The following is a 17,037-nucleotide window of genomic DNA, read 5'->3' on the forward strand; positions in this document are numbered from 1 at the left end:
GCAGTCACCATAGAACACAAGAACTTAACTCAAACCTGAAGAACTTGGGGGAAATCCTGATAAGCCAAGAGGTTTCCAGTCTTAGACTGTTTTGCATGTGGCTAAGTTCTCATTCCACTTTAAAGAAACCAAAATTGTAAAAGGCAGTATGTCATATTAGTGCAGTTTCCATACAAAAGGCCTTAGGGAAACCCAATCAACAGCCTCTGAATCCCGTCCCCACCCCCAAATAAAAGATTGATAAGTGAATATAAAGTTATATCTTATTTTAAAATAAATTACTAAGGTATGCATAGATCATTTTTTAGTGATTCCTCATTAAACTAAACTTTTTGGAGAAAACAATCAATTAATTATAAGCCTAATTGCATTAAGAGGTCATTTACTGTACAGGCACATCTCTTAAAAAACTAATAAAAAATTTTGAAAACCAATATTCCTCAAGCTTGCATCCTCCTGTGTCTGGTATTTCTTTTCTTTACTGCCCCATTTATTGAATCATTTAAATCACTGATCTGAAGACTTTCAAACTTTCTGGACCATGAAATTACAAAAGGGGGAGGGGAGTGTTGGAGAGAGAAGTCAATACTGGATTGCCAGATTTTTATTTTGCCAAATGTGGATATCTTTTGTTAAAGATATCTTCCAACTCTTCCTGATTTCTCAAATAAAAGACACTGTAACACTTGAAGGGACAAACTCTGCCAGTCTTTATGTCAATATATTTAGTTTTATAAAGAACTCATTACATTAATTCAGCCCAAAAGAGAGATCATACTCAGAGGTGGGAACAAATCCTTATGTTCCTATTCAAGGCGGACTGCCACAAAGTTCACGGGGGCAGCATTACTAAGTTCTCACGATTAGTCATTACTTCCTTCTCAGTCATTCCTCAGCAACAAAGAATCTGCCTTTCCCTCCACCTGCACTGCCGCTGCGTTTCACATGTACTGTGGCCCCACCAAGCCACCAGTCATCTCCTACCTGTTGTCATACTGGATCTTCCTGTAGTCACTGGATGTGAGCTTCTCCAAGGCAGAAACTATGTCTTATTTAATCCTAGCATTCTATGCAGAACTAGGCCAGTGCTTGATACACAGTTGCTATTCAATAATGTAGATATTAAAAGAAAGATATTCATTTGCTGAAACCTCTAGGTTATGATACTGAGAGAGAACCAAGCAGTCACAAAAGAATTCAACTGCAGGTCTGCCTACAGGGTTCTCTATATATGTAAAATGGCAATTTCATCTACATCTTAAGGTTTTGCTACAGTTTTGATTTTCAGAAAAGTTTGATATCAGGAAGATTTTCTAAAATATTTTTCAAATTCCAATTCCAATTTCACCTTCATTATCTGAAATTCAGCCCCTTGTCCTCATCAAACATATATGAACTGATAAAAATCCCAGTCAATACCCCCACTTTCATTCTACAGTTCATTTTTTGGTACAGAAAAAGTGGGGACGAGAAGGGAGATTTCAAGCAACCTTAAAACATTCCATCACTACTTCAAAGGCATGCCTGAATGTGGAACCAGTTCCTTGCTATGCATAACAAGGAAAGATTTTAAAATGTTGACAAGTTTACTATGTAACACTTCTCTAAGTACTTAAAATACTAACATACCCACAGAAAATGATTTTGGTTCTTGTAAGAAATTTACTAAAATCTCATGGAACAGTCATGTTTCAAAGAGCTGCTGGTCTAGAATGGTGCTTTATTTGCCACAGGGTACATGAGAATCACTTGTGAAGCCTTTAAAAATTACCTACCGAGAGGCTCCTCCCCAGAGAGGCTGATTTCATAGACTGAGGGGGGACCTGGGCAGCTGTGCTCTCAAAGCCTCTCTGTTCTGAAGCACACCTAGACTGGGACCTGCCAGTCTAGAATGAAGTCTTTCAAGCACCTATCAGAATCTCCTAAAATCTCCTAAAATTATTTCACCATTATTACTATCTTACAGTGACATAATGAGATCCAAAATCTAACAATGACTGTACCATGTCCATATAATATGGCACTTAAAATCACAAAGGTGGTCAATTCTATTCTTCTAACAAAGGCAATTCACCAGTAACTGTAAATAGATCAAGAGCGGGACTTACCCGTTCCACAGCTGCATTATGATCTGGGAGCTCCTCCTCACTGCAGAGGAAAAACAGTATTATATGAAATTGTTGAAATCAAAACAAACTTTTAAAAGCTCATACACTTATAGGTACATATGATATACAATCCTTATTTGTCATCACAAGAGGTACATAAGTTTCCATTCGCTGAATTCAATATGAAACGATAGCTACTCTAGAACCACAAGGCACCCCCATCTTCAAAATCTAGCCCTGAACTGTCAAATACAGTAGCCACAAGACACATTTATTAATAAAAAAAATCTAATTAACATTAAAATTTAATTCACTTTAACACTGAGTTAGTCTCACTAGGCACAGTTCAAGTGCATGAATGTCACGTAGCTAAAAGCTACCATATTGAATGGTACAAATATAGACCATTTCCATCACTGCAGAAAGGTCCACTGGACAGCAATGCTCCAGACTAGGAGTGAGCAAACTTATTCTAGCAGGATAAATATTTAAACAGTAAGTATTTGAGGCTTTCTGGGCCATACCATCTTTTTCACAACTATTCAGCTCTGATGTCATAGTACAAAAGCAACCACAGACACTACATAAATCAAGTGTGGCTCTGTTCCCACAAAACTTTTACAAAAATAGGTGGTGAGCTGGATCTGGTCCACAGGCCACAGCTTGCCACCCTCTGCTTTAGACCACCACCTTCACTCTTGGTTCAAACTACGGTCTATAATCAATGATTGTTTAAAAAAATAGCATAAGGAACAAACTGCCTCCAACAGACTTGTGAATTTAAAGAAAAAACTTTATTCAGTACAATAAAGAATGCTTGGCTGGGTGTGGTGGCTCACACCTGTAATCCCAACACTTTGGGAGGCTGAGGCAGGCAGATCACCTGAAGTCAGAAGTTCAAGACCAACCTGCCCAACATGGTGAAACCCCATCCCTGCTAAAAATACAAAAATTAAACAGGCACGGTGGCAGGTACCTGTAATCCCAGCTACCTGGGAGGCTGAGACAGGAGAATCGCTTGAACCCAGAAAGTGGAAGTTGCAGTGAGCTGAGACCACGCACACTGCACCCCAGCCTGGCAAGAAGAGCAAAATTCCATCTCCAAAAAAAAAAAGGAAGAAAAATGCTTCACTGTCAAAATTTCAAGAGATTATTTTTTAAATATACACTAAAAGATCAAATTCATTTCTGATATACTTGTGATATTATCTCTAATATAGAATATTCTGAGATTCTTGTATTAACTGTCAGTAATATAAAAACCACATGCTATTCATAAACAAAGTTATGCACTTTGAGTAGCCTTCTCAGTAGTACTGTTTTGGCAACACTATGTTTATATTCTTGCCTTAGTTTCTTGTGAGATCAAATAATATACTACCTTGAAGAGCATAATAGAGCAGTATTCACCAGTTCGGTATTTTCAAAGGCATTCTTTTTCTACTATGAGGAGTCCTTAGGTGAACGATTACAACTGCCACAAAACTAACAAAAAAGAGTAACAGCCAAAAGAGATCTTAGAGAGTCCAAATCTCTCATTTCACAGATAATAAAACTAGTATTTTCACTTAGTCACTCAGCCTAACAGTAAGATGTTTAGCACTAATTCAGTGGGTTCAACTTCAGACAGACAAGATCTTAGACCATGCAACAGTATATGAAGAAAAGGGATGGAGGCTGAGAAAACAATTCTCAAGAAGAAACAAAACTGATTAAAAATAAAAGAGTCTTCAGACCTCATAGATGGATGACAGAGCAAGTATGTGGTCCAGCTTTCCTATACAGATGTTCTGGCATGATTTCTCCATGTCTAAAACTTTTCGTGGAGAATCTGCTGGGTGCATACCAATCTCCACAGAACTCTTCCCCCTCAAGTCTCTGTGCCAGCATAGGCTTAAATTTCACACCCTTCTGAGGATGCTGCTGCTGCTGCTTACCAAGAGCTCCCTGTAATGTCCAGAACACGCACGTTGGCATGCGGGAAGAGCTCAGTAAATGGTGCTGAATGAAGGTATGAACAGGAGGATGAACACATGCCTGTAGGCATGGATGCATCCTTACCGTGCCTCCTAAATATCCTTCAAGTGGAGGAGAAAAAAGAAGGACCACAATCTGGACGAATGCAAAGAATTCCTTTAGGTCAGCAAACTATGGTGCATAGGCCAAATCTGGCCCACTGTGTGTTTTTGTAAAGTTTTAATGGAACACTGTCACACTCTGCCATGAATGTATTGTCTCTGGTTGTTTTCATGCTGCAACAGCAGAGTTGAGCAGTTGTGACAAAGGCCGTATGACCTACAAAGCCAAAGATTCTTCATATCTGGCTCTTTACAAAAAATGTTTGACAAACCCTGCCTTAGAGAACAAGAGCTTAAGGGCACCTAAAGGGTGCTTTAAGAAAACACCAGGCTGATAGCAAGTACCTATATCTCACAGAAATACAGGAAGGGAAAACCATAAGACAGTCATCTCTGGAAAGAGAGAGACCTTAACTAGATACATTGTTTATCTACTCCTAAACTTTGAAAGTATTACTAATTAGAGTTTATGTGCCTATAACCTCTCAACAGCTAGGTGGAGTATTCATGTTAACTATAAGATGAACTTTCATTGGGAAACATAAAAGTTAACTTGTTAAAATTAGTAAGTTGACTATATTGACTAAATTTTATTTTTGTTTTTAAAGTAAATTTTATCTAAGTTTAAATCTAACCCAGTCAAAATTTACAGGATTGGTAGAAAGAGTTCTCAAGTCTTTGTAATCAAAATTATATATATATATATAATTTTCACCATGTTGGCCAGGCTGGTCTCGAACTCCTGATCTCATGATCTGCCTGCCTTAGCCTCCCAAAGTGCTGGGATTACAGGCGTGAGCCACCGTGCCTGGCCAATGATATTCTTTAAAAACAAACACACCTTTATTCTGCATATCATATACAGTCATTTTATACAGTCACAGTAAACTACATTTATATTTTATAAATATACACATTTTGATAAGTAGCTGAAAATCTGAAGTTTGGTATTAATTTTATCTTCTTTATTTCTGGTATGACTTCCTTCTAATTCTTCTATTAATAATTTGTGATCTAAATACATTATCTTTCATTATCCAAATACCAAACATTCTTTGTTAAGTAGACGGCAGTGACTATTTTTGATTAAAATGTTAAAGTTCTCCAACTTCTTCCTTAAACAAGCTCTGTTTCTCCATTCTCCAGCTTTACCTCCATCATGGCACACACTGGGGAGAACACCTCACTGCTGAGTACTAAACAAACAGGTTGCTCATCTAGCAGAGCTCAGTTGGTTTGGCAACAGCTTTTATATTTATTGTGTAATCTATTCCAAAACCAAGTTGTTCTATATTTGTTAATTACTGTCACTCCATATATAATAACACGTAATTTAAGCTTCTAAAACTGTAATTAGATATAAACTCAGGCAACAAAGGTTACAAAGTTATTTTTGCCATTTTATTGTATTAACATTGACACTTAAAACCCAATTTCATTGCAGAATGAATCAAAAAGTCCAAAGAACTAAGACAGTAGAAAAAAAAATGCTCTTTTGATCAAGGTGTGACAGGGAATAAGATCTAAATGCTTACACAATGTGATTTTATTCAATAGTGCATAAAACTCCAGTCTGTGGTGACAAGCAATAAAAACCACTAGTAACAATGTATGGAGAAAATGTTTTACTTAAACTACTCATTGTACTAAAAATCACTGATTTTGGTGAAATGTATTAAGGTTTGATATTACCCTAATATCCATTTCTATGCTTCATTATGTTCACTTGTGTTACCTGTTTGAGGACCGCATCATGGAGTAAATAAAATTAGTGTGATAGTATGAGAACGAGTACCAATCTACTTTATTTTTAAAAAAGCAGTGAGCTTAGCTATCTTAGTACATATCTCAATAGCAGTGTTCATTTCAAACAGTATCCTTCTCTTTGGGTCGTCGTTTTCCTCCTTTAACTTTCTTTCTAGGCATTTCAAAGCACTTGTTCTGTATTTCTCTTATTTAAAATACAAGAAAGCAGCAACAGGCAGCATACTGCAGCAGTTCAGAACGCAAGCTCTGCAGGAAGACTGCCAAAGTCCACACCCTAGAGCTGACGCTCACTGTCAATACAACGTGGGCAAGTTACTTAAACTCTGTGCTTCAGTTTCATCACCTAAAAAGAGGAAGACAAAAACAGTACCTACCCGAAAGAGCTTTTCAGGGGAATAACTGAATTATTCTATGTAAAGAGCATAGAACAGTACTTAGCACATGGTAAGTGTACAATAAATATTAGCACTTTTTCCCCACTAGACCCAAATGGACCTTAGCACAGACAGTAAAAAAACAAATACAAAAGAACTGACTGCAATATTCAGATTGCCAAATACAGACTAGGCTCCTGGGTCAGAACCACTTATTTCACAGTTGTAATAGTACAAATACGGTTTTATACCCAGAAATGCTTCTCAATAGACAAGAGTCAGAGAGACCAGATGCTTTCACTGGGGAATGTCTTCCCCCACCCAACTATCACAAGTGTGGACAAATCACTGGATCCACATTTGCAGGCATATTTCATGAAATTTAGCTGGCACCTATAGTCATTATTTTACAATTTCATTTTTGTATGCCTTTCAGATTTGTGAATGCAGTTTTTTCTTAAAATTCATTTTAACTTGATGGTATGTTTTCAATTCCCCCAAATTAACGGACTGTATGTGTAATCACATGGGTGTGTTTAAACGTTAATAATGTACTTGTACACTTAGAATTTTACACTGGAATCCAGAATGCTAAAAAGCCAAATACAGCATTTGCCGGTTAAAAAAAAAAAAAAAAAAACTACCTCTTGTTTCTAGGGCCCAGCTCATGTTGTTTTAAGCAATTAAGAAAAGAAAATTTAGGTAATTAATAGATCCTTTTTGGAATGCACAGGTTTCCATATGTATTCTAAACCATACTGGACCATCCTATGATTTAAAAAATAAAAATTAAAAATCTAGTACAGTTCTTCATTCCCACCAAAATCACTTGGGAAGGTCAAAATCAGCTGAGGTGTCTCCTATCTTTAGAATCAAACTCTAGGAAAGCCTGGAAATCTATTTAAACAATTTCTCAGCTGATTCTAATGTGCAGGCAAGTCTGGGACCCACTGGTGTTACCAGTCTTAATGCTTAAAATGTCTTCATACCCCAGATCTGCACACTACACACAAATATGCAATCATCTCTTGTCACATTTGTAGCCAAGTTTGATTTTTTAAAGAAGTAGGGGTGGAGGTTTAATTTAAGAACAGTATTTCCATCATAGTTAAATATTGCTGTTAGTCTAGTGAAGTTCAAAGCCTTCTGATTATAGAGGTGGGAGGATTGCTTGAGGCCAGGAGTTTGAGAAACAGGGCGAGACCTGTCTCTACAAAAACAAAACAAAGTTTTCTGATTATAACTACTCAGAAGAACATTTCAGCTAGCTAATGTCATTAGGTATAATAACACTTAATATTTGTCCAGAACTTTATAAAGTATTCTTATATTTTACTTTTTCAAAGCCTCAAATACACCTGAAGGTACATAAAAAAAGGTATGTAAACTAATTCCTGCTTTAAAAATGAAGCACAAAATGTCTACATAACCAGAAAACAGCAAAGTCACAAGAAGAGCACACATTCTCCAGCTCCGGGAATTGTTTCTGTTTGTTGGCTGGTTGGTTTTACTGTCAGAAAAACATAATACAACAAAATAAATTCTAGACTCAAAGAAAAAAAAAAGGAGAAAATAAGGTCAGAGGACTGTACATTACTGTGAACTATACAAAAAATGAATGTTTTTCCTTCAAAATTTAATCATGTAGTATAAAATAAGCAGCCCTGGCTTTTTTTTCCTATTGATAATAAATGAAATTGGAAAAGAGCGCAGTTGAATGAAAATTTAGTTAATCCTTAAATTGTATGGAACCAAAGTATAAAGATGACTAGAAGTCTCTAGCCTGTAGGAATCTGATTAAACAATACCAGAACCAGAACAGACAGATTCATATCATGTGCAGGATGTTTTTAAGGATCCAAATTATTTTAACTGCTTTCCTTTATGTGATCTAGGCCTCTCTCAATTCTTTATACAACATATTCAGGATGAATGGAATTAATTTTGAGAAGCAATATTATGAATACATTTATAACTATAAGGAAGATGAATGGCATTTCTTTACAAGGCTAATTTTTAGGCTGCATAACACTAAAGTTCGAATTGCTATTTATTTTTAAAATGCACTGGTACAGAATGAAATGTTTTTTTTTTTTTTTTTTTGTTTTTTTTTTTTGGAGACGGAGTCTTGCTTTGTCGCCCAGGCTGGAGTGCAGTGGCCAGATCTCAGCTCACAGCAAGCTCCGCCTCCCAGGTTCACGCCATTCTCCTGCCTCAGCCTCCCAAGTAGCTGGGACTACAGGCGCCGGCCACCTCGCCCGGCTAATTTTTTGTATTTTTTAGTAAAGACGGGGTTTCACCATGTTAGCCAGGATGGTCTCGATCTCCTGACCTCGCGATCCGCCCGTCTCGGCCTCCCAAAGTGCTGGGATTACAGGCCAGAATGAAATGTTTTATAATTATTTTTAAAATACAAATTTTCCATTTGCATTTAACTCTGTTGAATTATTAATATCTACTGCACTTAATGTTCTTACTAAATTGCAAAAATATTAAAAATTATATTCTTAAACATAGTTAAATTTTAATCACAGAGTTGTTAAAAAACCCAGGAATTTAGTACCAAAAAGCATATTGTAAGACTATTCCTTATTCACAGCAATTATATTAAAAATAAAGAACATCAGTATAATAGGTGACCACAGAAACATTCTAATCAAAAAAGCAAGCTTTCAATCTATGCGACTTACTGTAAAAAGCCAAATCTATCTGTGACTTTGTAAACAAGGTAATCAGCATCTTCCCAAGGTTCAATCTCTGCACCTTCTCGTCCCTAAAATAAGGCACAAAAATAAGTGTTAATCAGTTTACAAAACTGTATAATTTTTTAAAATAAAAGGACGAAGAAATAAGAGCTATTTTTAACGTATTATTAAAAATAAGAGCTGGAAGTGAGGCATTACGAGCCTTAACTTTTTTTCTCCCCTTTAAACTCAACTGTTTTTGACAAGATAAACACTATTTCCTAGTTATGACTCTGGAAGGTGCTGTGTGTCAGCAGCAGCTGACGCGGAGCTGAGCCAGGATCAGGCCAAGGTTCCTTGGGGAAGCTGATGAGGAAAGAAGAGCAATGGGGATGAGAAGCTACTCAAGAAACTGCCGAACCTTACGGTTCTAGACCAAACATGTCTCAGAAAAAGAGATTTTTTTTTTTGGCCTTTTTATGCAAACTCCTCAGAGAAGCAGGCAGAGAAGCTCCTCGTCTATTTCTTTACTTCACAGCTATGCCAGCCTGAAACTACTCCTGCCAAGGTCAAAAATGACCTTCCAGCTGTCAGATCTGCTGGACGCTCTTCAAGCCTCATCTAATGGATCTCTGAAGCATACTTGTCAGGGTCGTTCACTCCCTCTTCCCAACTCCTGTGACGTCGTACTCTCACGGTCTCCTCGTGCCCCGCCAACTCTTCTAATGGCTTTTTCATGGGTAACTTGTCATTGATGGTGTGCTCAGAGTTCGGTCCACAGCCCGCTGCTCTTCTTAATCTAGGTATCATTTACTCTTAGGCTATTAACTAACACTGATCAGTGAAGAAACCCCAAATATAACTATCTATACCACTCCCTCAAATTTCAGACTCAAACTCCCAACAGTCTTGTGGACACCTCCATCTGTCTGCTTGTGTGTTCTCCTCTCAGTACACTGTAAGCATCCTGTAGGCAAGGCAAGCAGTGCTGCCACTCACTTCTATGAATCTCCAAGGCCCAGCACGATGCTGCCTGTGTTAACTGTGTGGGGAAAAAAATGCACACAAGCATTTGAATGAGAGTGACACTGGTTCTAAATGAGTGAAGCAGTTAAATAAGTTAACTAAGTTTTTCATGGACTACAATAAAACCTCATCACAATGAAGGAAACTGTTTCATGTTCCAAAAATGAACTCTGGGAACGTAACTGCTGAGCACCACCTGTATGCCTCACGGAAGCAGGGCACAGTGCAGGTGGCTTTCTATGATTTAATCTCCTGTTTTAATCTCACAAATAATCAAAAGGAACAGATATATAATTACAAGCAAGTGATACAAATACAAAATATGACATTTATAAATCACTGCTAGGACTCATTATAAACCTCAGGAGGTAAGGTATAAGGAAGTATGTCAATTGTCAATAACTGTGATTTTCTATAATATCAAAAAACAGATTCCATACCAACATAAGGATAAAATGCTAAAGGAAATTATACATACTTGTATAAATTCAAAATCTAAGATCCATGGTAAATTTATAATAGATGTAAATTATGAACGCAATGGATATGTAATTCCATATACTTAACTTAGTCAAGTATTTATTGAGTGCCTAGTGTAAATCAGGTAATGTCCTAGGCATTTAGGATACAAAAGTAAATCAAACAAAAGAAATTCCTGCCTAGAATGTAGAGTCTCGGCAGGTGTACAAAGTGTTGGGGTTCAGGGGCATTAAACAGGGAGGTGGGAGGTGAGAGATCTCAGTAAGACAGTAGCATGTGGGTGAAGATCTGAAAGATGCGAGGCAATGAGGCATGAGGATATCTGGGACACAAGTGTCAGAGGCAGAGGCAACAGCCAGTGCAAAGGCCCTGAGGCAGGAGGAGCAAGCCTGGTGTGCTGGAGGAACAGCAACAGACTGAAGTGGAGGAAAGGTGGAAGAAAGGAGATGAAGTCAGAGAAGAAAGATGACTTCTATGTCCCCATGAAGTAAACAAACTGCTTCTGTAATTTAAGCTCTCCAAAAAGCAAATCCATTTCTATATATATGGTTTTTCTAATAAAACTCACTCAAAGTGTAAATATGGATACTTACTCTGTCATATTTAGCAACTATTTCAGCTCGCTCCTGGGCAAGTTTGAGTGCTACATCCTGGTCTGAATCTGCGGAGAAGATATCAAATTTAGATGAACTATTATTGAAAGAAGCATAAAGCTAATTAATTATGAAACTAAGACATAATAAAAATAAAAAATGAATACTGCCTAAAATGACAAATCAACAAAATCAAATAAAAGGATGAGTTAAGTATTTGTAACTACAACTCTGTAATAGCAATACATGTAATATTCAATAAAAAAGCAAGTTTATTAAGGCATAAACTTAGGACACGATAAATTTTATCCTTCATGAATCAATACTGGATCTAAAATTTCATAGAAATTGATGTTAAGTAGAAACTGAAACTGAAAGTTCTAAGTTTTCAGATGAAGCCCACTTGGGTAGAAGAGACGAACATTCAAAAAGGCTTTTAAAAAGTAAAGAAACTTGGATCTCCACAAAATAAACTAGCACAAGATACAATATTTATTTTACATGATACAAATATGTCTTTGTTTGGCCTTTTAGTTCTCTTTATCAACAGCCTCAACTGCTATAACAATCTCCTAACCGGTCTCTAGGACTCTGGCTTTATCATACATATGTGTGTGTACACACACACAGACACACACACACACCCTTCATCCTTATTAACACTAGGAGACTTTCAAAAACATAAATCTGACAACAAAAGTCTAGATCACAACATGAAATAGTATGAATATATACCATAAGCTTTTTAAAAAGATCAATAACAGACTATATAAAAGGCATCTCTTACAAAAAAAAAAAGGCATTCTTTTTTTTTTTTTTTTTTTTTTTTTTTTTTGAGGCGGAGTCTTGCTCTGTCGCCCAGGCTGGAGTGCAGTGGCACTATCTCAGCTCACTGCAAGCTCCGCCTCCTGGGTTCACGCCATTCTCCTGCCTCAGCCTCCCGAGTAGCTGGGACTACAGGCGCCTGCCACCACGCCCGGCTAATTTTTTTTTTGTATTTTTAGTAGAGATGGGGTTTCACCGTGTTAGCCAGGATGGTCTCGATCTCCTGACCTCGTGATCCACCCACCTCAGCCTCCCAAAGTGCTGGGATTACAGGCTTGAGCCACCGCGCCCGGCCAAAAAAGGCATTCTAAGAGAAAATTAGGCAAAGGTTATGAGCAAGAAATTCCCAAAAGTAGCAACAGCAGTAACAACTGTAGCAACTACATTGCATTCTTATTAAGTGCCTGGTAGACAGTAAGATGCTGCCAGGCGGCAAATACTGTGCTAAGCACTTTACCCTGCCTTATCACATGACACTCTAAGGTAGGCATCATTATGAATCCTACACCAGTGATAAAAAAGAGGCTTAGAGATTTTAAGCAACTTGTCCGCAGGCATAAAGCTAGTAAACAGCAAAGACAGTTTTCAAATCCAGACAGTCTTGACTCCACAGCCCACAATTTTAATTACTATTTTATAAATATGATTACTAAAGACATGAAAAAGGACTTCCAGTTACAGATGGCAGATGGAACTCATGCTTTTACCTCCATTTCTCCTAAAACCCCACTAAAATGGCAACTATAGGGATTCTTGAAATCCCCTCCTCAAAGCAAATGGTGGTTCCTAAGGAGAGGTGGGGTTAAAACCAAGGGAGCTGAGTAAAGGAAGTCAAATCCCTGAATGTTGAAGGGACATGCATGTGTTTAGCAGAGCCGGGTGCAGGGTGGAAAACCAAATCCTCATTCTCCAAAGCAGGAAACCAACAGAAATGCCAAAAACAGAAGATGCACAAAGCAGCAATACTGGCATGTTACCTAGTGCAATGGAGGCACACAGGAAAAGAATCAGCCAGGGCAGTGGAGAGTGTTTACTTCTACGGAGCAGGCAGTGAAAAATACAGGAGTCTGCTATTTTCAAAATAAGTGTTACAGACTGCTGAATCTTTAAGCCAAATATAGGTCTGATAAAAATAAAATCTAAAATGAAATCAAGACATAGAAAAAAAATCAACCTCATTAATAACTAAAGAAATACAAGTTTCAAAATATCACTTTGCACCTATTCAGACTAACCAAAAAATGCACTGATAATACTCAATGTTGACAACAATGTGAGGACATTGCAGTTCCTTACAATGAAGATAAACATATAAATATATAAAATCTTTCTGGAAAGTAATTTGATAAGTATAAAAAAATCTGAAAACAGACATACCCTTAGCCAGCACTACCGCCTCTATAGATTTATGCCAATGAGATCATCAAACAAGCACAGGGTTGTTTATAATAGCAAAAATAGCAGAGTGGGAAGTTGTAAATTTGTAAAAGCTTATTTGAAAAAAAAAATGTTTATGTCACTGCTTTTCCCAGTTAAACTACAAAATGTGAATATGCTTTCCTTTGGGGGATATGTGAATAACTAAACAGAGTGATTCAGTAAAATAAAAATACAGATGAGTTATTCAGATTTTCATCATGAATTAACGCAAACAGAAATCTGAGATAATCAACTCAATTACATACACATTCACTATCCTATTTTAGACTTACAAGCCTTTGTCAATTCCTTTTTCCCTCTTCTGTTGCCCAATTTTAAAACATGATACTCACACATCTACCAAAGCATAGGGAAAGCAAATTAACAGAAATTAAAATCAAGCTGGGTATGGTGGCTCACACCTGTAATCCCATGGCAGGGAGAACACTTGAGGCCAGGAGTTTGAGACCAGCCTGGCCTACATGGCGAAACCTCGTCTCTACTAAAAATACAAAAATTAGCTGGGCATAGTGGTGCCTGCCTGTGGTCCCAGCTAGTTGGGAGGCTGAAGCAGGAGAATCGCCTGAACCCAGGAGGCAGAGGTTGCAGTGAGCTGAGATTGTGCCACTGCACTCCAGCCTGGGTGACAGAATGAGACCCTGTCTCAAAAAAAAAAAAAAAAAAAAAAATTAAATTCAAATTAAGAGAATCTGACTACTTATGTAACTCCATTTCTATTATCAGAACTGCAAAGCATTAATTTCTTTGGTAATTAGGCCAAATTCAATAGATGAATGCTTTACTGAAATGTCTTTTATACCAGTCTCTTATTCTTGCTACTAGTCCTAGGCGTCACAAGTATATTTCCAACATAACAATGAAAAGTTTAAAAGTGTAAAGGCAAGGGCTGGGGTTGGGAGGTAAAGACGCAACGTATCCCAAGAAAATGTCATGTGGCAAACTATAAAATATAAAGCTTTACCTAGATCACTGTCAGTTTATAGAGACTTCCAGAAATACTGGACTTCTTACTGGAATTGGATGAAACTGTATCCTGATTTTTTGGGAGAAGTATGATGTGCTTTAAAGTGATCAGAACAGTTAACTCTAAATCAAATAAATAAATTCTCAATCTTTAAACTCCCTTAGAAATTTCTTATCTCTGAGTTTCCCCATGGGGAGAAAATTTTATAATATTAATGTCTGTATTCTAAAAGGAGAGTGAATTTAAAGCCAAACGCAGTTTAGAAAATATAGCCAAATCTGTTTCTTTGAGGAAACTAAATGAAAATGTTAATCTTAGCCAATATTCAGTTTAGAGACATTATTTTAAAATCTGCATTGCAAAGCATACAGTAATAAGCAGTATCCTTAGGTAGGGTTTGCTATAATTATGGCTCATACTATCTGGTCTGAAGTTTATTAAGAATTACACTAGAATACTTCCTTTGGTTTCATTCTGATTACTTATTTAGAAATTCTGTTGAAAGAGCCAACAGTGTGCCCCAAAACAGTGACTGCAAACGATTATCAACAGCTGTCTTGTGTCTGTGTGCAAATGTGAACAAAGTTCCAGGCACCTATAAACAACGGCAGCTGCGTTAGTTGGTACTTAGGTCACATCATTATCAAATAAAAATTGAATCAGGACATTATCCCAACAATTCACACCCCATGTTTACGCTCTCCTTGCACGATAAATCCATAAATAAAAGTTTACTTGGAAAAATGTGGTTTGAAATACAATACCACTTGTTGCCAAAATATTACAGTAATTAAAGAGTAATGAGTGTTGAAATAATTGTAGCTGAAGAAAAAGTTCCTATTATTAAAAATAAAACCATGTGCAGAAACACGTAGATCAACTACTTTGTTTGTTTCTTTTTGAGACGGGGTCTCACTCTGTTGCCCAGGCTGGAATATAGTGGTACGATCTCAGCTCACTGTAACCTCCACCTCCCGGGTTCAAGCGATTCTCCTGCCTCAGCCTCTTAAGTAGCTGGAACTACAGGCGTCAGCCACCCACCTAGCTAATTTTTGTATTTTTAGTAGAGATGGGGTTTCACCATGTTGGCCAGGCTGGTCTCAAGCTCTTGACCTCAGGTGGTCCACCCACCTCAGCCTCCCAAAGTGCTGAGATTACTGGAGTGAGCCACCGTACCCGGCTTAGATTAATGGCTTTAAATATCAGTCCTCTCATTTCACCAGGATGTTTGTTTAAAAGAAAAAAAACACTACATTATCCAAGCCAAATTAAATCAAATTATTTTTATGATTTTTATATCTAACGTAACAAAGTTTCAAAGTAAAAGAGGCATATTTTAGGCAATAAGGATCAGAAGATACTTGGATACTCAAATGTGCAGGAAATACTCAAGTATACAGGAAAATATCTCAGCACAATTTATGGGAGAAAATAACCACATTTTTTAAGAAGCATTTAAAAAATTCACAACTATACAATTCTAAGATGACCTCTTTTTCCATTTAATCTGCCAACAACTTTTAAGAATCCAGTATCCTCCTGAATTATATGCTTTAAAAGCAGGCATTGTATCTTAATGTCACTAAATTAACACCAAGTTGCAATGAAAAAATTCATACAAAGTTACTAAAGTTCATTTCCAATAAAACAAAATTTACAGCAGACCATTTTTCCTAGAGTACATTCTGACAGATGAATGTTAAAAATATAAACAACATCAATTTTTAAAGTACTTTACCCTTTGTGAGATAATCAGTCTGGCCCTGGGAGTTAACAACAGCTTCAGTCCTCATAGAGTAACTTATCTATTCCAAGATTTCATTATTATTTTATAGTTCTCGAACACACCAAGAGTGCTGCTAGGTGGCACCTCACACATTCTGCAACTAACTAAAACAAAGAAAGGCAGAGGCAGCTCTACTTTAAACTATCTGTGAAACAGAACAAGAAGGAAAAGTTTGAGATGCATTCTGTCTTCTTCTAAGGGAGAAAAAAAACCTGCTGTGGTTACACAGACTATACATTTTCAAACAAAGCTGATCATTGTTGAGGGTGAAAACATGCCTTTCAGGCTACATCCCAACTATGAGGCACACCAGCCTACACCAGCATTCCATCTGATAACAAACAGTGGCTTGAAACAAGCAGCTTCATAATGTGCCTTCATCTTGTGTCTCAATATTAGCCACTTTCTTATTTCTTATTAAAAATAAAACCTGTCATAGAGCAACAAAAAAAAATTTATTTAAAACGTTACACTAAAGCTAACCAGAAATGCTCCTCTCCTCAAATACATTTTATATCTTAATGTAATTTTTAATAATAATTCTTAATAGGAAAATTGTAGCCTCTCTTCAGCCCCTATTTCAGACAGGAAGCAAAATACATGCTAAAGTAGTGGTTTTGGACATTTTTAACAAACCACACACATACAAGTAAAACAAATGTCTCATGAAACAATACGTACTACAAGTACTGGAAGACGGAACTATGAATTTTTCCATTCTGCTTTATTTATTCCTTCCTTCTTCCTTTCATTGTTTCTCCCTTTCTCTTAAATGGGTAGGAACCTACAATTTGGAAACCATTTTGCAAAAGTAACATCCCCGTTAGAGGCATGCCTATGAACATTAATTACACTTAACTGGACACTAATAAATTAAGTTTATGCTCAGCTTAAGCCAGGTGTAACATTCAA

The 17,037-nt window shown here is 37.0% G+C and overlaps 1 protein-coding gene across 3 annotated transcripts in view; it reads right to left on the bottom strand.

Moving 5' to 3' along the window:
- The window catches only part of USP6NL (USP6 N-terminal like), a 156,469-nt gene that overhangs the window by 60,604 nt on the left and 78,828 nt on the right, over window positions 1-17,037 (bottom strand). For 2 of the 3 annotated variants that reach the window (XM_008002254.3, XM_073018719.1), the window contains 3 exons: window positions 11,111-11,178; window positions 9,018-9,100; window positions 2,109-2,148 (listed from right to left, as the gene is read on the bottom strand). In XM_008002254.3, the coding sequence (XP_008000445.1) occupies window positions 2,109-2,148; window positions 9,018-9,100; window positions 11,111-11,178 (191 nt within the window). Of the gene's footprint in view, window positions 1-2,108; window positions 2,149-9,017; window positions 9,101-11,110; window positions 11,179-16,077; window positions 16,946-17,037 lie in introns of those variants that run through there. The other variant, XM_008002253.3, reaches the window with a different exon arrangement.

This window comes from Chlorocebus sabaeus, chromosome 9 (assembly GCF_047675955.1).
Source record: "Chlorocebus sabaeus isolate Y175 chromosome 9, mChlSab1.0.hap1, whole genome shotgun sequence".
NCBI lineage: Eukaryota > Metazoa > Chordata > Mammalia > Primates > Cercopithecidae > Chlorocebus > Chlorocebus sabaeus.